The sequence below is a fragment of the Alosa alosa genome, chromosome 11, assembly GCF_017589495.1.
Source record: "Alosa alosa isolate M-15738 ecotype Scorff River chromosome 11, AALO_Geno_1.1, whole genome shotgun sequence".
Taxonomy (NCBI): domain Eukaryota; kingdom Metazoa; phylum Chordata; class Actinopteri; order Clupeiformes; family Clupeidae; genus Alosa; species Alosa alosa.
In genome coordinates, this window is record NC_063199.1 from 6,491,369 (window position 1) to 6,514,336 (window position 22,968).

Consider the following 22,968-nt stretch of genomic DNA (forward strand, 5'->3'; position numbering starts at 1 on the left):
AAGGGAGACTGGTTCTGTGAAGTGAGGTGTGTGTGTGTGTGTGTGTGTGTGTGTGTGTGTGTGTGTGTGTGTGTGTGTGTGTGTTCGGTGAGGGTTAAGGGAGACTGGTTCTGTGAAGTGAGGTGTGTGTGTGTGTGTGTGTGTGTGGTGAGGGTTAAGGGAGACTGGTTCTGTGAAGTGAGGTGTGTGTTCGGTGAGGGTTAAGGGAGACTGATTCCGTGAAGCGAGTAGGTATAGTGTGTCACGCTAATCAAGCTCAATTAGTGGAGGGGGAGCTGGAAAGCAGTGCAGACGAGCCAGTGCTGCTTGTACGCTTGTAAGAGCGTGAAAGACACAGAGCAAGGAAAGGCACTGAAGCCTGTTCAGCTCTGCTACCCAAGACAAGAAAACAAGACATTACATGCAGTGAAAGGTTACTGACTCTGTTAGTAAACAGTTTGAAAAGGCCCAAAGATGCAGAAATAGTGTACATTGTGATTCAAAATGACGTCAAAAAGTCTTCAAGATTTAAAATATATTTGCTAGAATCAGTTTTTAGTTTTTCTTTCTGGTGTAAATATGAATCCCTTTCTATTTGAAATACCAACTGTCTTATTTTGATATTTGTGTGTTCCACAAATAGCCAACTCTTACTGCTATTATCTTTCACGAAAACTGAAGTCAGGGTGTGGCTGTACATTTTGTATCCCCAAATCTGCATTGTGGTGGTTCCTATGAGCTTGAGGGGTTGTGTCAAGATTGGAGCAGTCGACAGCTGTTTTTCCCTTAATAAGATTAGGGTAAAGAAATTAGTCGTGTGCTCTTTAATCTGGTGTTTAACTGGGCGTGCCACCTGGGGGCTGGTCCGACACCACCACCACCACCCCTGCCCCTCACCCCTACCCCTCTACCCCCCACCCCCGTAGATCTACCCCCACATTCTCTCTGAGACAGAGGGAGCTGACTGCCTGTTACCCTCCAGGACAGAGTTTCAAATGTTGCTATTTTCCCCTTCATGGAATATCCCACCTGAACATAAAAAAGACCAGGCAGGAGAAAAATGTCATAAATCTATTCTGCATGAATACCTCATTTTATTAATATCATACTTTCTTTTTATTCTAGCCTAATGTTGTCATTTTTCAGAATGCGGGTGTGTGGGCGGGGGGGGGGGGGGTGACAAATGACACCTTTTCTGTCATACCCTTATTTTTCAAGAGTCTCTCTGGTTGGTTATTTTCTTTTCTTTTATGCCACTGTGGTTGCAGTCATGTTTTAGTTTAGTTTTACTCTTGCAGAAACAGGGGGGCCATGGGGCTGAATCGGACGGGGGGCTGCAGAGGGGTTGACCCGAAGCCTGTCATTCTACCTCGGCGTCACCCGATACCACCACTCTTTACAGCAGCTCCAGAAACAATATAGCTACCTGGAATTCTGTGGGCTCCAGGTAGAATCTTCACCTGGGATAACCCTGGCTAGTTGGTGGGAAAGCCACCTTTGGAAAGACTGGAAGCAGAAATGGAGGAATGGCGTTGAGGGGGAAAAAGGAGACAGAAAATGTTAATGTGAGGAGAAACACCACTGACGACATTGTGGACAAGGCCAGGCGGTGTGTGCTTTCCACAGTTCCTCTAGTAATTATCGCTTTTCCTTCTACAAAAAAATGAAAGAAAGAGAAAAAAAGAAAAGAGGATCTGAGATTACACTTCTCCTATTAAGCACAAACGCTGACTTTTGCCTTGTTACTTTTAGTAAAAATGTGGCCTTTTTTTTTCAATCTCTCACTCTTGCCTCCCCTAAACCACCCCACCCCACCCCACCCTACCCTCCTTCAGAAAGTCAGTCAGGCAAGCTCAGTGCTGGTCTGTTGCCCAGAGCACACAGTTTGGAGGGGTTGGGTGTGTGTGTGTGTGTGTGTGTGTGTGGGGGGGGTGGGTTGTGGGGTTGTGTGTCTCGGGTTACCCCAGCCCTGCCTGAATAAGGCCGGCACTATCTCCATCAGCTCGACCCTGACCATTCCCCTTCACACCGCTCCCTTTCAGCGCCCGGCTCGCAGAGGTCCGTCGGCTCGGAACCCAAAAGAGCACGTCGGCCGCACCGTTAGGGCTCAAGAGTCCCACGTGGATCGCATGAAGAGTGTTGGATGACAGCGTCTCTTTTTTCTAAGCAATTGAGCGGGAGGGATCAAGGAAAGTGACGGACAGACTGTTGCCATCATCCTTCATTTTGGCTCCAAGTGCATGTTCGCCGCTTGGGCTCTGAAGGGCTTAGAAACGTGTTGATTGTCTCAGCACCTCTGTGTGTGTTGCACAAACAGCGTTGTCATGCACACTTTCTTTTTCTCCATAAAACTGCTGCGCGCTGCGACGAGTGTGGACCAGTGGACGCCTACGGAACAGTCTGGGCCTTGATTCCTGAAGGCTGCCCTGGCATTTGATCCAAACCCCCTCGTCACTCTCTCCATGTCTTGACAGTTTTACACCACCACTGCACTGGTATCTTTGATCTGTCTGCCAGGGGCAACGGCTGTGTTTCTTTTTGTCGGGGGTGGTGGTAGTTCTGGCGGCGGGGTTGGGGGGGGGGTATCGACAGACTGTGGGCCCGCACAGGCCCCCTGACTATTTTTCCTGCGGATGCCAATAAGGTTTGGCTGAAAATCCATAGCAGATGGAGAAGGTTGCGGTAGATATCAAAATGTTTATGGTAGGGTATAAACATGGCCTACTTTCCAATAGGAAAGTGGGATTCCATTCTTGCAGCAGGCAGATAGGGCGCGCCACTCTGCTTTGGGTTAAAATATACAGTTGTCAGAAAATATTAACTGATGAAAGAAGGGAGTTAGGGGTGTTGGTGGCAGTTGTGTGTGTGTGTGTGTGTGTGTGTGTGGGGGGTGGGGGTTAGGAGGAGGCAGCATAGGGAGAGAAAGGAGAAAGGCAGTCTCGAGTGGAGTGATTGGTCAGTTATCTGTTGCATTAATCTCCTCGTTCAGACTGAAGCTTAACAGACATACTGCAGAGGCTGCAGGACTGGGAGGCTGGCCCTCAATGGGCACTGACAGGCGACCCAGGGGAAGGGGCCTTATCTCCGAGGAGTGGGAATAGTTAGCCAGACCTTGGGTGTAGACAACCCCCTTAACTCCCATCAGTCCCTCCTAACATACACATACACATACACATACACATACACATACACACACACACACACACACACACACACCTCTAGTTAGGCAGTTGTTAGGGCGAGAGTCCAGTGGGAGTATATTGTGGAATGGGGGTGTTAAGGCTCAGAGGATGTCCACAGTGATGCCCAGATTTAACACACACTCAGCGCACTGCTCTGCTCTGTTGTGTAATCTATCTGGTGCGTCTTGTTCACACCTCTAACGGCCAGACTGTTTTCCGTGGGCAGTGCACACCTGGTTTTGTGGAAAGCACAACTGATATCGGGTTTCCTGTTTTCTCCCCCAAGCTTCCATAACAGAGCTGCACGAGAGAGAGAGAGAGAGAGAGAGAGAAGTCTGTCTGTCTGGATGATGATGACTACAGCGACGACACACAGCCTGAGAGCCCTTCAGAGCACTTCCTGACTTTGATCTAATCAGTTCCCTCTTTCTCTTTTTCTCTTTCTTTCTCCATCTCTCTCTTTCCATCCCTCCATCTACCTTTCTTTATCTCTCTCTCTCCATATGTCTTTTTGCCTCCACATCTCTCTCACTCCTCCCTCTCTCCCTCTCTCTCTCTCACTCTCTCCCTCCCTCCCCTCTCTCTCTCTCTCTCTCTCTCTCTCTCTCTCTCTCTCTCTCTCTCTCACTTTATGCCCAGGTCCCTTAGTGCTGCTGCTCACACATACTACCTGGCCTGTTCGCGCTGCTACATCAACTGCGCGTACGTTCTCTACAGTAACAAGATCACGTTCCTCATGGACCTGCTGCTGCATCAGCTGTCGGTAGGTCTACATCACACACCCTCCAAACAACACACAAAACACTCTGGTCTGATTGTCTGGTACAGAGGGGAGGATTTCACGGAAACGACTGTACAGTTTCCAAATGTTACATACAGCAACTTCATTTCTAAGTTAGTTAAATTATACTTTATTTGTCCTATAGGGAAATATGTTCTCTGCATTTTACCCATCCGGGGGTAGTGTACACACATACATTACACACACACATACGTCTCGAATACCAACCCTTGGCACGGTCCCAGTAAACAACGTCGTCCTTCGCCTTAACCAACAACTTATGGGATGGCTGGGCCCTGTTGAATAATGAAGTGACACTTCAACCTGTTGTTCATGTTAGCGTCATGGGTCAGGATTCCCCTCATCGGAGGAAGACTAATGGGCATTAGTCCACGCGGCACCCAAAAAATCAGGCTGGGTTACCTTGTTCACAGCTTTTAATTGGACTCTCTTTAAAAATGCATTCTGAGGTTTACGTGACCGCTGCCTATGACGAGGATTCGCAGGAGACATTTGAAGCCACTGTAGCTCGAGCTGACCGCTGCAATCCATCATTGGTAGGACGGAGGCAGAGACTGCGGATTCTCTTCTGCATTTTACCCATCCGGGGGTAGTGTACACACATACATTACACACACACATACTTGGAGCAATGTGCTTATTTGGAGTTTACACACACTAGGAGCACATATACACACCATACTTCTAAATGCTTGTATTTTATGCCATCCTCATATGTTTGAACAATCTTCATCTGCAGCCGTCAGATATCGAGTGCGCAGAAAATGTAATAAAGTAAAAGATCTGTTCTAAACATGTAGTGAAACAATTACAATGCTCTCTTCCTCCCTGATGCTCCCAAGGGAGAAATCCTGTATAGAGAGACGGCTCAGAATATCTGTGGAGTGTTAGAAGGGGTGAGAGGGCGAGGGGTGGGCATGAGGACTGTGAAGCTGGTAAAGTTAAGAGTGAATTCCATCTCACAGTGATCCAGAACTCTGCTGCAAGGCTCTCAATGGGAAGTGAGCCCCTTTTTATATACTTCAACAAGTTTATACACAACGTTACACTGTTTTTATTACTGTAAACTTAAGTCCATAAAATGTAAACACTGTTTTGTCATTTCACAACAGGCATTTCACAATTCGTATTATTCATTACATTTGCCTCTTCAACAACGTGTACACACTCATAGTTATAGAATTTATTGTACGTATACTTTGTGAAGGCACTTAATGCTGTGTTTGGCTGCTATAATGAATAAGAAAAATGTGAGAGATGCGACTAGACGCATAGCTACTTACTGTATGCATACATATAGAAACACACAGTACATATGCACATACATGCATGCACACCTGCATAATGTACAGTGCATACATGCATAGAGAAGTGCAGTCATGCTTTAATAGGACAGAAGAATAAAGAAGAATAAAGAAAAGAAATGCATATATAGCCCCTGTGTGTTTACCTCATAGCTGAAGAAATCTCAGATGTATAAACCATAGGCGGGAAGTTATGACACATTCAAAGAGACGACATGGAGAAGTATATGCAAAAGAGTAGACCGAGAGATGTATACACAAAAATACATACATACATACATACATACATACATACATACATACATACATACATACATACATACATACATGTACAATATTTAGACGTGCAAGTAGACATGTATACATACAAACAGTATGAAAGAAATGGGCACACTGACTGATGGCGAGGAGACACATACACACACACACACACACACACACACACACACACACACACACACACACACACACACACACACATAGGCATGCCATTCCCAGCCTTGTAGACAGTCCTGAGGCGGTAGAGTGTGACAGAAAGAGGCCAGGCCCAAGTGCTGTGCGTGCAGGTCAGACCCACACCAGCGCTCCACCAGGCCTGCACCACCACGTCCCTCAGCACCTCCGCACTCACTGTAAACACACACACACACACACAGAGGCACAGACACGGGCAGAGTCGGAGGAGGCACAGACATACACCCCTGAGACTCTGTGTGTGGGTGAGGGGGTTGGTCAGTGCGTGTGTTGTATGAGAGAGAGAGAGAGAGAGAGAGAGAGAGAGAGAAATGCACGCACACGTGTAAGTTGAAATGCACAACAGACTGTGATCAGCATCTCCAAACATACAAGTTCCACTGAGACTTAGTTGCTCTGTCCTGAGTTCCAATCTAAAGCAGTCATATATCCTGGGGGCTGCGTGCGCGTGCGTGTGTGTGTGTTAGATAGACAGAGAAGAGAATGAGTGATTGGGGTTGTACCTACAGGCTTTGGTTTATATATCCAAAGATACATGCAGACACGAGTCATGTCAGCTATCTAAAGAACTCCGCTCAAAGGTTTGCTATCTTTAATCCCCATGCACACATGTCATTACACGAGTTTCTTTGCTCGTCTATGAAGTTCCGAGTGACACAACCTAGACAAACAAAATTTATGGGTGCTGTTAAGGCAAAAGGAAGCAGGTTAAAAGGTAAACAGAAGGCATGTAGGGTGTGTGTGTGTGTGGGTGTGTGTGGAGGGGTGTGTGTGTGTGTGTGTGGAGGGGTGTGTGTGTGTGTGTGTGAAGGGTGTGTGTGTGTGTGTGTGTGTGTGTGTGTGTGGGCAATACTGGCGTCTGTCCCTACCTCCCCCTGTAATTAGATTTGTGGAGAATGTAGCTGGAGCTACCTCTGCCCTGCCTCCTCTCCTCTCCTCTCCACTGCACCCATCCGTCCTGGAGCGGATGCTTTTACGCCTCTATGTGCCGTTGGACTACCTGAGGTTGGGCCCAGCCACCTCAGAACCCTCTATGTCCATGATGTGGCATGCGGGCTGTGGAGTGGAGTTTTGTGTATTTATTTATGGTCTACATACATTTACATTTATTCTACAGATGAGTCCTTGCAAAAATAAAACCTTACCTGCAGTGTCCACATATAGACACACTATCATTGAGGATAGGTAGTTCAAATGAATGAGATTTGTTTTGATGTATGTAAGAGATAATGTAGCAAGCTGACGCATCAGGGTCCGGTTCGCCCTGTCAGGACTTATTTTCCCAATAATGACCGGCGTTCTATATATTATCCCACTTATTATACAGCTACTTGCCAAAACGGAAAAAAAACTCCACAATATGTCTCTTTACATTTATTTGTTAGTGTTTCGTTGTTGCTTTTGCTGAGAAACAAATAGTTCACAGCACACGCTGAACAGAACACAGCTAATTAACCGTCTGCCTTCACTTTTGAATGAAAATCCGTTGCCATTGACAGCGGTCATTATTTAGAGGTCCTTAGACGAAAATAATGACCGGTAGAACTTTTGGAAATCCCATTCAAGTCAATGGAGTGTACTCCAGCCCTTCACCACCTCCCTGGTCTCCACCCATTCATCCCTGATCTTGCACTCCTGAAAAGAGGGATGGGGTCCAGCTCCTTTTCAGGCAAAACTCGTGAGACGTCTCGAATACCAACCCTTGGCACGGTCCCAGTAAACAACGTCGTCCTTCGCCTTAACCAACAACTTATGGGATGGCTGGGCCCTGTTGAATAATGAAGTGACACTTCAACCTGTTGTTCATGTTAGCGTCATGGGTCAGGATTCCCCTCATCGGAGGAAGACTAATGGGCATTAGTCCACGCGGCACCCAAAAAATCAGGCTGGGTTACCTTGTTCACAGCTTTTAATTGGACTCTCTTTAAAAATGCATTCTGAGGTTTACGTGACCGCTGCCTATGACGAGGATTCGCAGGAGACATTTGAAGCCACTGTAGCTCGAGCTGACCGCTGCAATCCATCATTGGTAGGACGGAGGCAGAGACTGCGGATTCTCTTCTGCCACAGATGCTATGGGCAAGCTGAGATGACATGGCCAATTGGAGGGAATGGACCCAAAAGGAGAGGCCATTGGCCAAAATAAGACACAGTAGTTTCTGTAGTCCGTGTTTATGCTCACTGGGGGCCAAGTTCATCTCAGGATTTAGCACATGCCATCGAATTGTCCAAAGTTGGTTTTACCCTGGGGCTTAAAGTTTAGCAAATGTGCTTAGACAGGATTTTGCACCATAAATCCAATGAAAGGCCATGGGAGGGCACCGTGAGCATCTGCAAGAAGATTTTTTTTTTCCAAGTTTCCACAGCCATACAAGAGAGAATTTTATGATGGTTCGGCGATGGTACAGTCAGTAGTTATAGATCATGTTCTCTATCGTCCTTTAGCATCTGAAGAAGGGAGTTGGAGTTTAGGTGAAGTTGAGGCTGAAATTTTGACTGAAATTTCAGTCTTGATAGATTTTTTTCCTGTCATGGTTGAAGGAGTAATTACAGTTGTGTAGGAGTTTAAGTCAGTTCCCATGATGTTATACGATATGGAGATTCCAAGGGCATGTTGGGGCGGCACAGTCTAAGGCAGGCAGGCCGGCTCTACTAAAAGACAACATTAAGAGCGAGCGCGTCTGAGGGCTGAGGTTTCCAGGTCTTGAAGAGCCTTAACTACTCCAACGCGCTCATCTCTCTGCGGTCCTTGAGGCTCAACTTCCTAAATAAACACAGATTTACCTCTCTCTCTCTCTCTCTCTCTCTCTCTGCCTCTCTGCCTTTCTCTCTTTCTCTCTCTTTGTCTCTCTCTCTCTCACATTATACTTTCCTGGCAGTATTCTCCCATATCCTCACTCTTTGGATCTTTCTATCTTTCAAAATAAATCTCGAAAATCTGTTTCACTCTTCTAAACATTCTCTCCCCCCCTCCCCCCCACACACACACACTCCAGTTGTATGTGCCAGACGAAGATAAATCCATCTTTGGGCGAAGTGTCAATAAGCAGGTGTTTGAGGGTCTGACCACGAGCCTGCTGCACACCACGGCTACTGTGCTGAGCTGCCTTCGCTCAGCTGAGTTGGAGTCTGGTCGCGGTGGAGAGAGCCCACGCATCACGTCCCCTGACAACAAGAGCAAGCCATGTGCTGCTGACAGCTTCAACATGCGGGCCCAAGACCTCATCAGGTATGTGTACATCTCTGGCTTTCTTTCTATATCTCTCCACCCCTCTCTCTCTCTCTCTTAGTAACTGTTTATCTCAAGTACTTCTCATACCAAATCATAGCACCTGTCATAGTCTGGGATAGAAATAGCAAGCATACAACTATGCTTGACTCTGCATCATTTAGTTGCAGCTTGCATCAGATGACATCAACCCATTAGGGCACCTGCTACACCAAAGTCACCATGATCACTGCAGATGTCCTGGTCACTCTACTCTTGTTGGTGCAACCATGTAGAGATGTCAGAAATGCATGTTTCTATTCATTCTTAATTAGCTTATCCAGAAAAAAAAGTAGGTTGAAAGGAGAAAGTAGCTGGTCCACGTTGTAGCATGACCCTGACTTGACCCCACTATATCGTCGCAGAATCTCACCAATGTCCTCTGACAACCTGATGTCTGTGACCTTCATGTGTCTCTTGTAAAAGTAAACCCTCTCCTTTAGTGTCCTCAGAAGACCCTCGCTGTTGCAACATAAACCCACTGCCTCATGCATCCTGCCAGAGTTGTAAATATTGTTTCCCTGTTGATTAGTTTTGCCTAGTCACTGGAAGGGAAAGAGGTTATGTTACTTCAGTAAATCTTGTGGGCTAGATATGAGAGAGTTGGAAAGGAAGAGAGAGAGAGAGAGGGGAAGGCTCCCAGATGCAGTGAGTTCAGCCGGCTGCCTGGTGTGTGTGTCCTGTGGGCTTGAGGTGGAGGTCGTGAAGGGGCGTCCAGAACTCTGCTCATTCTCACTCCAACAGAACCAGCTTCAGAGTGTGAGATATGCGCTTCATCTGATTCCTTCTGCTGCTAGATGGCCATGCTGCTTAGACATGGCTTCTTCTCGCAACACTGCACTGAGGCCTGGAATTTTCTTTTGCACGTAATGGATCAGAACCCTGAGTGCCGAGACGTATTTTTTTTTCCCTCTTTTCTTTCCTCCGTCACGTCTTGGGGTCTCAGATACATGAGCAGCAGCCAGAAAAACGTCCCAGGCTGCTGGAACGCTCGCTGCCGCTCCCCCCTTGAACCGGGAGCTCGGGAGCGGAGGCGGCAGAGCAGGGAGTGTGGGCTCCGGCTCTGAGGAAAGGCAGATGCCCCCGGAGTCCAGGAAGAGCTCTGGCTTCCCACCATTCCTCCCGCTCCGCTTCCATGAGTCATCGTCCTCGGCTCGTCTGCGCGGTCGGAGCAGCAGCTGCCGAGGGCCGGCGCGCGGCACTCGACGGAGGACGAGCTTGGCCCGCGGTCAGGAATCAGCCGGCAGATCGCACTGCTTTGCTCCCGTGGCCATGGCCAGTGTCTCATCTATCTCTCATGTCTCTCCTCCCCATGCAATGTTTGGCTGCGTCAGTTTTTGCGAAGATGTAAGAGTATGTTACTAACAAAAGATATTTTGGTTCCTCCGGAAAAAAGACTTTAGGTCACAGACAGTGGAAAGTGTAGGGGAGGGGAGTGGGGTGTCATATGAGGGCCATTGATGTGAGGTTTACCCTTTTTCCCAGCTGTGTCATGCACCGAACATGACTCCTGTCAGGACCATAGGGACTTATTTGTCTATGTGGAGAGGCCAAGTCCCATAGCCTCTGGAGACTGAGGCCAGTGAATACCACAGAGTGGTTGTCAGCAGAAGGTTGTCAGGAGCACCCCTCCGTCACCCTCTAAGAAAAGTTATTTTTCCCCGACTGTTTCACATACTATACAAGGTCGTATTTTGATGCCAAGTGCTGGGGACTGTTTGGAAAGGTTTAGTGAGGATGAGGGAGTGGAGTCCTCGTAAAACACTAGTTTAGTTTCTGAAGGTGAGAGTCATCTGGATTTTTGTGGCCCTAGATCAGTTTGACACCGATCATGAATTGCAAGGGGAGAAATAGCTCCTTGATCTTTCTCAATATTCTAAACTGGCAGGTACCTGAACCAGGTAAGGCTACAAAAAACTGCAACCCTTGAAAAGCCCACACTCCCACGGTGCCTCCCACAGCCGGCACAGACGTGACAGAACAGCTCTGTGTTTGTGGCCAGCCACTGAGACCCAGAAAGGGCTGCACAATGATGTGTGCAAAGCTCTTTTTCAGCTCCAGCGGAGAGGGAGAGGGAGGGAGGGGAGAGGGAGGGGGAGAGGGAGAGGGAGAGGGAGAGAGAGAGAGAGAGAGAGAGAGAGAGAAGAGAGAGAGAGAGAGAGAGAGAGAGAAAAGCTCTAACAAGGGGCCCCGGTTCAAGTGACGACTGACCTGTTTGGGGAGGCCAGGGTGGTGGGTGGGTCGTAGAGAGCTAAGGCATAATTACCTGCATTGGGAGAGCCCCGTTTGAGTGGCAGCCCAAACAAAGAGAGGTACGAGAAGGGGAGAATGGGGACAGGCAGTCGGCGAAAGAAGAGCATGCCTGAGAAGAATCAGAATGATGACATGGCTGAATGGTGTCTCCAGCCCCAACACACCACCAGCAATCCCGACACCCCCCACCGCGCTCCCCACACCACCCCTGAGCGGAGGGTGTGGGAGGTTTTCTGATTGACTGGGCTTAGCCTACCTGCCGTGTTCCTTTTGGGCGGGGTTCATACCTGAGCTCTGAGACAGCTCTGGGTCAGGGCTAGCCTACCCCGCTCCCACCCCCACCCTCTCTGGCACAGCATGCCACAGCCGGGGGCCCTTAATGGCATAATTACCGGTGATTTGTAGCCGAGAGGGAGGGGAGATGTGCGGCATGAGAGCTGTCATTTGCGAAAGACAAATTAGAGATATCGGGGTAATAACCCCGAACAGCGGCCTTGTGGGCAACTGATCCAATTTCAGCCGCGAGGCCGTGTAAACGATGGAGCGTCTGCTTACAGTGAGGGCCTTTGTGACCGATTTCTTTTTTTTCGCTTTTTTTTTTTTTTTTGGCAGAGGAGAGGGAAGATGAGACATCATTGATGTAACCACTTCTCTCTTTTCCCACTCAGTGTTGTTCACCGTTAAATGCATGTGCAACAGTAATCGCCGTAATCCAATTCGTTTTTTTAATAATATCAATTAACCAGTGCTATCGCTATCGCTACATTTGCATTCCATTTAGTTAGATGCTAACTGTATCACTACAGCACATTACATCAGGCAGAAGAGCCGTATTTGTCTGGAGGGAAACAGAATACGGTGAAGAATGGCATTCTATCAGTAATTGGGCTCATGGCCATTTAACCCTGAGAGAAGCTGATTGTTGGGGGCATCCGGTCGGTGTTGGGATGTCCCGGACTGCGCCGCTACTATGCATCTCCAGTGTAACGGGGAAATGGACAAGACCCATGTGGCCAACAGGTACACCAGGAAGTCATCTGCTCATAGTTAACACTGAGTATGAGTATTTCGGTCGGAAATAGCAAGTGACTTGCAAAGCGGCCTCTCTTTTTCATCATTTCTTTTGGGTGGATGAGGGAATCAGCAGAAATGAAATTGAAAAATTGTTACATTTCCAGCTCACTAGAGCAAATCATTCTTAGGGTTGAAATGGGATTCACCATGCACTTACTAAAGCCTTGAATGACATTGGTAGGGAAAAACAATGAAAGTTGTGAAGAAGCAGGCATTTCTAGTCAATCCACACCAAATGTTTCACTGAAGTCATCTTGTGTGTCTTCCCCTCTGGCTTTTCAGCTATTTGGTGAAGGCTCGTATCTGCTGTTGGATATCTCAAATGCTTTTCATGAATCATGTTTCAATGAATCATTCCAATCATATTTATTTAATTGTTTTTTATTGAAAAAAAAAAAAGTTTAATGTTAGTCTCTAATCTGGTCTCTTTCAGCTATGTGGTGAACATGGGCCTGATCGATCAAATCTACGGCTGCTTCCTGTCCATCCAAGGCCCCGTGGATGAGAGTCCCAAGATGGCCGCCTTCCTGGAGCAGGCTGCCGCGCTAATGTACGCCTTGTGCAAACTCTGCTTCACCGCCACTTGCCGGTAAGTGTTGGCCCACAACCTGATCCCTGGGTGCTTGCACAGGCCTGGAAAGTGGAAAAGTATAGAATTATGAATGAATGTTTTCCAGACCTGGAAAAAAGTATGGAAATTTGGGTGGAAGTCACTATGTGGAAAATCAATGAACAAAGGTCGAGATCTCAAACCAAAACAATCTCCAAATACTAAGATGAGAGATCTTTAAGAAAGTGGAATGTGTAGTTGGGGAAAGGGCAAGCACGCTGTGATCCTCTCCGCCTCGCGTGCCTCTGCACTCCTCACTGTCTCCGGATTGATTTATATGGCTGCCATCTGACACCTTTCTCTACCTTTGGTCTCCGTTAGTATTCCTGCCGCCCATTCTCTCCCCCCATCTCTAAAGTCCTACTCTTTCGTTTATTGCCTCTGAAGACATTTTTGTGGTTCTTTGTTTTTTTTTTTTTTTTCTGTATATACTTGAGTTCCTTATTGATGGTCATTATCGATGTTCGTTATCTTTTGCTGAGTCTTTGAGCGTGTCCATCCCTCCATCTATCCCCAAACATCCTGTTTAAAGGCATATGTCTCTGTCTGTCTGTAATGAGAGGTGTGATCGTCTGTTATCTTCCCCCTGTTAAGACTGGTTGTTTTGCCGCAGCATGGGGACAGACTCGGCATCAATCATTCAGAATAACCACACACACACACACACACACACACACACACACACACACACACACACACACACACACACACACACTTAGTATCTCAGTCTGTCAATCACTTAGGTCTAAGCTGATAGCCATCTCCTGTTGCTTAGCCTCCCACTGTAAACGCCAGTTTCTAGCCCACCCACGTGTGTGTGTGTGTGTGTGTGTGTGTGTGTGTGTGTGTGTGTGTGTGTGTGTGTGTGTGTGTGTGTGTGTGAAGAGACAGCCCATTTAAACTGTGTGTGTGTGTGTGTGTGTGTGTGTGTGTGTGTCAGGGAGAGCTCCTCTGGAAGTGATCTTTTGCGTTCCCGCTGACAGAGGCTAACCACACAGTCACAGGGAGTGATACCCCGCTGCTGACCTCTGCCTTCCCCTCCTTAGCACAAACCCGGCTACTGCCCCTGGTGGCCCTCCCCCTGCAGTGGCTCTTGTTTTCTCCTCACTCTGCCAGTCACGCAGCATTTCATACCTATTTACTCAAATGATGTCCAGACAAAAAAAAGACCATAAAGTGGGAAGTGTTTTACATGCAGTGTTATCATTGGATATCATTTGCTGATGGGCTGTGAGTGTGTGAGTGAGTGAGAATGTGTGAGATTGTGTGTGTGTGTGTGTGTGTGTGTACCCCAGGGGAGAGTATTAAGATCTTGTCCTGCTCTCAAAACACGCACTTCTCTCCATCAGCCCCTTGATCCTGCGCTGGCTGCTCTGCTGACTGTCCGTGGACTGTCTCACAGTCTCACAGTGGCACAGACATGTGATGCTCACACGCCTCTTTAGCAGCAGCAGCAGTGTCAGTGTCAGTGGTGCCGCTAGTGTCTGGCCCAGGCCTCCTCCAGCTCCAGCTCCAGCTGCTGCCTGCTGTAACACTGCCCAGCTGTCTCTCTCCAGCCTGTGCCACCGACTGAGTGTCACTGAATATCTGTGAGAAAAGGCAGTAGCGGGCGGCTCCCCCGTCAGCACCCCTCCACACTCCTAATGGCCCCTAGTACCAGGGTGGGCAGCCGGCTCAGGACCGCTCATCAACATGCTGCGAATACACTCATTTAGATCAGTAAGAAGCACACACACATACACACACACACACTATCCCTTAACCTTACACACACTCTCTAAGGGGCAGCCGTGGCCTACTGGTTAGCGCTTCGGACATGTAACCGGAGGGTTGCCGGTTCGAACCCCGACCAGTAGGCACAGCTGAAGTGCCCTTGCAAGGCACCTAACCCCTCACTGCTCCCCGAGCACCGCTGTTGTTGCAGGCAGCTCACTGCGCCGGGATTAGTGTGTGCTTCACCTCACTGTGTGGTCACTGTGTGCTAAGTGTGTTTCACTAATTCACAGATTGGGATAAATGCAGACACCAAATTTCCCTCACGGGATGAAAAGAGTATATATACTTATACTTAATACACACACACACACACACACGCACACACACTCACACACTCACACACTCTGTAGTTGACATACACATTCTTCTTTACTCTCAAATGCATGCACACTTCACCACCGGTCACTTTACGGTAACTCTATGAAGGTCTAATCAGGTCTAATCAGAACTGGCTGTGTTGGTCGCCCTTGAGCTGCTCAAATTGGCACGGCGTGGCGCTTCTTTTGTTTCACGACGGAGGTCGCGTTAGCGCGCCGAACAGCTCATTTCCTTGTGCCGCGCGGTGGCATCCCCTCCTCCGGCATGGTAGTATTGGCTCGCCCAGCAGGGTCCATCCAGGGGTCAGGCTTCTCCGAGGTCTCCCGTTGCAAATCACCGCTGCGGAGCCAAGCCCTGCTCGTTCGCGTAATGACCTGTCATCGGCTGGATTAGGAGGCTCGCCACGGATCAGAACTGGATCGCCACAGATTTGGTGCCCCGTGCGTGTGCATACATCTGAACCTGACTCATGGTTGGCCTGAAAAGTGAACATGCCAACTTTTATTTAGTTATTATTTTAATTAGTTAGAGGCTGAGAACTTTCTGGCATGTTTTGTGGCCGGATCATTTATCCACTTGTCTGCTTCTCAATCCTTCCGTCTGCTGCTTAGTGTGGACACACAGGCTGTTTTCTTTTCATCAGGTCCAATTCAGACAGACCGTGTCATGGACAGTGTGGTTGGGTCGGTCAAGATTAATTTAATTACCTCGTCAAAGGAAATCGAGCAGAGTCCTGTTTCTCATCGGGGCCAGTAAGCCCCTCTTCCATCCAGCGGCATTTGGCTCCATTTTTTGGGGGTCGCAGAGGGTTTCCTTTCCCCGGCCTGTCATGTGAAGTCACGCCTGCTGCAGCGAGAGCCTCAGGCCCTTTAGTGTTCCGCTCCAGGAGAACGTCAAGGAGAAATGAGTCCAGTGGAGCAGATCTTTCACACCCGCTCTCCGCCTGGCCTTCCTCTCTGCCTCCTCACACAGGTCCAGCGTTCTCTACATACTGGAACAGACAGGCCATGTCAGTCTCGCTCTCTTTCTCCCTCCCCTCCCCCCTGTCTAACCTCTCTTTCACTGTTTGTCCATCCCTCCCTCTCTCTCTCTCTCTCTCCTTCTCCTTCTCCTTCTCTCTCTCCTCTCTCTCTCCCTCTCTCTGTCTCTGTGAGTGAGAGTGCTGCGCTGTGTCCTGTCTTGTGGTCAGGACCCCGGTGTGCTCACCTGTAATGTGCAGCCAGGGGGTATGATGTTACCAATCCCGCTAATCTGCAGGATGTTGTCCTGGCTAAGACACACACACACATGCTGCCTGAAATCCCATAAGATGAACCCTAATTAGAGACGCTGGAACATGGGGAGCTGTGCCAGAGAGCTCAGTCTCTCTCTCTCTCTCTCTCTCTCTCTCTTTCTTGCTCTCTCTCTCTCTCTCTCTCTGTCTACCTCTCTCTGTCTTTCTCTTATATCAATTCAATTCAATGCAAAGTTGCTTTATTAGCATGGCTATAGGTACAGTGTTGCCAAAGCACAAAACAAAATAGCACAACAATTTGTACAATAACAATGAGAACATTGAGAAAATAAAACATAGTAAGTCACATGAAATAGAGCTCAGTCTCTCTCTCTTTCTGTCTTCCTTTCTCACTCTCTCTCCTGTACATTCTTTCTATTCTCATTTTGTTTTGTTCTCTGTAACACCACTGCCACTGTATGTCTGTCTGTGGGAGTGTTGTAAGTACTGAGGGGTTAGTCTGCTTCCGCATTGAGCGCTCACCTGGGACCGTCGGATCAGAGTGTCTCTTCTCTCAGCTGTATGCAATGTAACTGGCATTACGTAGAGCCCACAAGCATCCTAGTCCCAGGGATCGGTGTGTGTTTGTGTCTCTCACTCACACTCAAACACACACACACACACACACACACACACACACGGTCCCCTTTATCTCTCTATCATCTCGGGAGTGTGGGCCTGAGCCCATGTGTGTTGTTGATGCCTGGGTTGGTGAATGTGTGAAGTCCCTGCTGAATCTCTGGGACACGTAGCACAGTGCCAGACAGTCCAGTCAGAGTCCAGCCAGAGTCTGTCTCTCAGTGTTCTGGCTCTGACTCTTAGCCGTGTTTGGCTCCTTCTCTCAGGCCCTCTCTTTCTTTCTCTCTCCCTCTCTCTCTCTCTCTCTCTCTCTTTCTTTCTTTCTTTCTTTCTTTCTTTATTTCTTTCTTTCTTTCTTTCTTTCTTTCTGTCTTTCTCTCTCTCTCCCTGGACCCTGAGCCAGTAGGAAATATCTGAGCTGCCTAGTGTCAAATGCTGTTCTGATGCTGGCATGCCTGACCAAAAAAAAAAAAAAAAAAAAAAATATATATATATATATATTTATATTTATATTTATATTTTTATATCCCTCTGCGCGACGAATACATCTCCAGAGGAGAGCATAAAACTTAAAACTGGAACCCATGAAAAGCTGAAGGCTCTCCCTTCTCTTCCCACATCCTGGGTCTCCAGCCTCTCTGTGGTTTCCTATAGAGAGACAGAGACACAGAAAGAGACAGAGAGAGAGGTACACAGAGACTGAATGACCGAGAGAGACCAGGAAAGACGGAGCGAAAGGGATGGTTTGTAAGATCGATCCCATCTGACTTGTCTGTTTGTTGCCTGAGCCTGCGATTGGCTGCCTGTTGGCCCTGAGCGCCTGGCAGCCTAAACGTGCCGCGTCACTCTCCTGTGACTGTGTTTTGAGAGGCTCTGATTTAGATTGAGTGCTGTGTAAACAAGGAAAGCCGGATGAATTCTTCTGAGTTTGTCAGGAAACAGCATAGTGCGATGGGAATGAAAGAGTTGTCATGATTTGTGTGCGCGTGTCGCGTTGTGCGTGTGCGTGTGCGTGTGCGTGTGTGTGTGTGTGTGTGTGTGTTCGTTCATAACTCTGTGACATTGTAGTAAACAAATGCAAAAGGCCGAAAAATGTTTGTGTTGCAGTACTTTGTGGGTTGCCAGGCACTGTTTGTTTGTCTGTCTGTGTGTGTGTCTACGTCTGTCTGTGCCCAGTTCTGCTTGGCACCATCAAGACTTGGGCTTAAGCACCCTGGCACACGAAGTCCGCTGCTGTGGAAAAAAAGATGTTTTAATTGCCCTGCCCGTCACTAAAGATGAATGCCCTGACCAAATTACAGCACAGCAACACATAACAGCAACATAAACTTCTCTTCACGGTCCTCACCACACGACTGTGGTGTGTTAGTGCCTGTGTGTGTTTTGACTGCTTTCTGTGCATGCCTTTCCCTTCAGGGGAAGTGTCCTCTCTATACTGATCAATTCTATAAATTGCTAAAGTTTATACTGACATATTCGGTATTTCTGCAAACTGCAACAGCTTTGGTGTGTGGTGAGCGTTCTGGCGCATAATGCCTGCCGTGCATCACCCAGGTGGGTGCTACGCATTGGTTATGGTTAGTGAGGTCCCCCTTTCCATGTGAAGCGCTTTGAGTGTTGAGAAAAGCGCTATATAAATGTAACGTGTTGTTGTTGTGTTGTTAAACAGAATCATGACAAACACTGACCGTCATGCCCATGTTCTCCAGGTCCCTGAGCATCTACGACAACAAGCGGCAGGACCCGACGGGCCTCACCACCCTGCTGCGCTCCACTGACCTGGTGGGTGTCCTGCACATGCTCTACTGCATCCTCCTGCACAGCTACCTGCCGGAGCCTCCCCACGGCACCGCGACCTCCAGCACCACCACCGCCACCACCACCTCCGGCGCCCCCACCCCCACCCCCACCTCCGCCATCAGCTGCTCCCAGGAGCCATACACCCCGGCGGTCATCCAGGTGGCCCTGCAGGGCGTGCGCTTCCTCAACAGCTTTGCCCTTCTGGATCTCTCAGCCTTCCAGGTAGGTGTGCTCTCTTACAGGGGGAAAACATTATGAATTGCAGGAGTTCAGGTAGCCGCCATTGTGTTGAATATTGAAATGGTTCTTTCACTCCAGTCTAGTGTTGTGAAATTGCACTTCAGGTAGGTAGCTGGCTAGTTTGTCCTCTTGTATAAAACCTCATGTTATTGAATGCAAACACCTTGAAAACCGCAACTGTGGTGACGCTGATGAGTTTACTCTGAAACACTATCCCTTCACAAACTGCAGGTATAAAGTTTCAAGCACACACACACACACACCCCTATACATTCATACACTGGCATGCATTCTCAAGTTGTATGTTAAATAAACACAATACACACTCAGAAGACAAGGTTCATAAGAAGATGTGTATGTGGTGACACAAATAAGTGTCAAAAGTATTATGCAGGGAATTGCATGCATTCACACTGTCATGCACGTTCAAACATCACTAGAAAAGGATGCACAGATGGAAAGGATAGGCAAGCCTCGTTGTATACGATGTGACTAATACAACTCCTCTGGGCCTACGCATCACCGCAAGTTGTAACACAGGCTGTTAAAAGCCAGCTTGTGTGGTGTGTAATCGTTTTGTACATTTATGCAATATGTGTGTGTGTCCGTGGACTTTTTAAAATGCACTGCTGTGACATGGTTCTGAGGATTGTAGTTGTGTTTGTGGTATGTTGTTTGTTAGGGTGCAGAGTTAGGTCACTGCTGACCGGGCCATGCTGATTTGCAGGTTCTTTTCTCCAACTGTTGAGATCTGAGAGCAGGGCAGCCCTCAGCCCGTGTCCTGAGGGAGATGCTGATATGTTGGACACTTCCCTCTGCCTGACACGTGTAATGGAGGGTGCCATAAAAAGGTCTTGTTTCCTCCATCAAAGCGCTCCAGCTCTCATTACAGGCCGGGGTGCTATAGCCCCACGCCCTACGCACACGTTTCAGATCAGCACGCAAAACACAGGCACTCCCAACCCCCCACACACACACACACACAATACTAATGCTCCTGACCAGCTTCCCTTGTTTCACTCATTCCTTCACTACCTGCTTTTACTCTCTCTGTCTCTTTCTTTCTTTTTCTCTCTACCTCTTCTTCCCCCTCTATCTCTCTCTCTTCTCCCTTCCTTCTCTCTCTCTCTCTCTCTCTTTCTCTCTCCCTCTGTCTCTCTCACACTCTCTCGGTCCACAGTAGCTTATGAAGATGGAGGGGGAAATGCACATTTCTTCTTGGACCGAAGTTGACCTGTGTGAAGGGTGGAAATATGACCCCTGACCTCTAACCAGTCCACGTCTCTTGAGAGCGTCCGGGTCAGATGTGCGAATGGACGGCTCTGGCCATACATTAGGAAGTTAGTGGTGCTTGAACGACAACAGAACGACAGAACGGAAGAAACTGGACCGCTTTTAAGTCGAGGAGCAAACAAACAAAACTCCCGAGAAAGACAGAAAGAAAGAAAGTGCGAGTGAGAATTGGCAAGGGCCTCTGAATCTCTCGTAACTGAATCACCCTTCGTAATTACTCTAAAGCTATTGCTGCTGCTGACACAGAGGTGCGTTTGGCCCTATTCAAACCAGCTGGCAACCAAAGCTGCCTCTGCCAACGCTCCCGTTTATGAACTTTTTAAATAATGGCCCGTTTTGAAGGTCATAATCACCTTGTGGTTTGGATTAGTCATTGCCTGTGCGGTAATTGACGTTTTGGTGGCGTCACAGGCTGTTAAATCGCTCCTCTCTGTTCTTCTTTGCATCTTCTCAGAGCCCAGGTTAATTGTTGCTTTAGAACAAACGAACAACTGATTTATGCACAGATGAGCACGGACATGGGGAAAAGCTGAAAACTTCAGATGAAATGGCCTTATTTTACTTCCGGTTCTGAGGAGCCTTGTTTGGTCTTGTTTTGTCTGGTTCAGCGCAGGTCGTTGAAGGTCTGAATAAAGTTGGACAGTCTTGGACAGATAGCGGGAATATGGAGGGGCATTGTTGCGGTCTTCCATTAGCTCCCACACTGTTCCCCATTAGTGGCGCGCAGAGAGCCCCACAAGGCCAGTCGCCGACCGGGAGGAAAGCGCTGATGCGATGCGTAGCGGCTAACAGTAAGATTGAATCATTACCCATCGATTGGTCTCATCAGTCCGGTGAAATGAGGTTTCTCAGCAAAGCATGCATTACCATAACACATTGTCAAATTGATGGAAGATTAACTGAAGATAAGCCATGATTATACATCCCAACTAAGCGTCTGATGGACCTGTCAAATATCTTCCTCCTCATCATCATGTAATGCTGTTATGGGAAAGAAGTCGAATGTGACAGCGGACACAAACAACGGAGGAGCAAAGCAGCGCTCCAGAGCTTTGAGTAATGGTGTAGATTTCTCTGAGGCTTTGGTCTGTCAATGCGGTTCAACGCTTCCTTCCTCTCTCTTCTCCAGCCTAGTGGAAGCTCCCGCATGGGCAAAGACTCGCAGACTTCACTTACAACAGACACTATCAGCTTTTGGAGTGTTATGGTTAATGTAAATACACAATCTCTCTCATGAGTGGCAGTTATGTGGGTGTAGGGGTGGGGTGTGTGTGTGTGTGTGTGTGTGTGTGTGTGTGTGTGTGTGTGTGTGTGTGTGTGGAGGGCGGATATTGGAGTCATTCTCAGGTATTGTTGTTTGGAAAACTGTTTGGACTTTCCTTCTCCAACCACCCCCCACAGCTTCTCTCTCTCTCTCTCTCCCACACACACACACACCACGCGGAGGGACTGACCCCTCTAGTGCTCCGTCACACTGACATGTTTAATAAATACCGTCTGCAGGCCGCCGATAGCGTCTCGTGGGTCAGTGGGAATGGGGGCGTCGTCGTCACCGTTCCCCCTCGGGTGTGTGGAGACTCGCTTGCCGCCATAACAAGCTCTGCCTCATCCACTCAGCCCCCTCCTCATTCGAGTTTGGGCCTTGTGATCGTCTCGCTCAAATAGGCACCACATTTCTGTTGTGTGTTGTGTCACATCATCTTTTGTGTGTGTGTTTGTCAGAACATATTTCATGCATATTTGCGGTGAAACGGTACAACCCGAGCCATCACAGACTGGGCATAATGTTGGATTATATGATCTCTAATGGGTGGCTTTACTCTGTCATTTCCTTGAGAATTTGTTGGCATGGCATGTTTTTGCGGTCAGTTTAAGTTCAGTGAATGTCTGGCTTTCCCTGGAAATGTTAGCATTTTAAATATGTCAAATCCTATGTCTAACCCCATGTCAAATACTGTATTTGAGTCCCAAAATGAGTCAAGCCTGACTCAAACACAATGGTCTACCATATCATTCTAGATTAGGAATTAAAATCCTTGTCTATGAGTACTGATGGTCTTTGAGTAGTATCTCAGTGTCTGACCTCCAGCCTCCACCTGTGGTCTTGTCCAGTCTGTTCTAGGGGCCGAGGGCCTGTCGCTGGCCGTCCGCCACATCGTCAGCTCGCTGCTCTGGTACTGCTCCCAGCACAAGTGTGAGGAGCTGCTCCACGAGGTCATCATCTGTGTGGGCTACTTCACCGTCAACCACCCCGACAACCAGGTGAGGCCAGCGCCACACCGCACAGCCCAGCAGCACACAGCCCAGCAGCACACAGCCCAGCAGCACACAGCCCAGCTCAGCATTTCACCCTTCCGCTACCAGTATACTCATTTACACACACACACACACACACACACACACACACACACACACACACACATATATACATATACCCTGTGATAGTGACTGGTGCTAATTGTGCTGGTTAATGACTCCATTAATGCTGGTAATTGTGTTTTTAAATTGATTTCTTATAACATCAAACCACTCTAGACCTGACTGCTATGCTCTTGGCAGTGGTCTCTGCTCCTCTCTCTTCCCCACCTATCAGGAGCGTTGTGTAAATACAGACCCCCCCTCCCCATGGCTCTCATTAGATCGAGCACCAGGGTTCTCCTTCTCTTCTCCTCCGCTCCCTTTATTTCCTCTCGACAAACAAGCCAGACAAAAAGCCACAAAGGATGTGTGTTTAATAATGCAG

General features: G+C 48.1%; 1 protein-coding gene across 5 annotated transcripts in view; it reads left to right on the forward strand.

Moving 5' to 3' along the window:
* The window catches only part of scaper (S-phase cyclin A-associated protein in the ER), a 106,899-nt gene that overhangs the window by 72,850 nt on the left and 11,081 nt on the right, over positions 1-22,968 (forward strand). For all 5 annotated transcript variants that reach the window (XM_048256212.1, XM_048256213.1, XM_048256215.1 and 2 more), the window contains 5 exons: positions 3,801-3,924; positions 8,738-8,970; positions 12,770-12,925; positions 18,602-18,914; positions 22,338-22,487. In XM_048256212.1, coding sequence (XP_048112169.1) covers positions 3,801-3,924; positions 8,738-8,970; positions 12,770-12,925; positions 18,602-18,914; positions 22,338-22,487 — 976 coding nt within the window. The remainder of the gene's footprint in view (positions 1-3,800; positions 3,925-8,737; positions 8,971-12,769; positions 12,926-18,601; positions 18,915-22,337; positions 22,488-22,968) is intronic.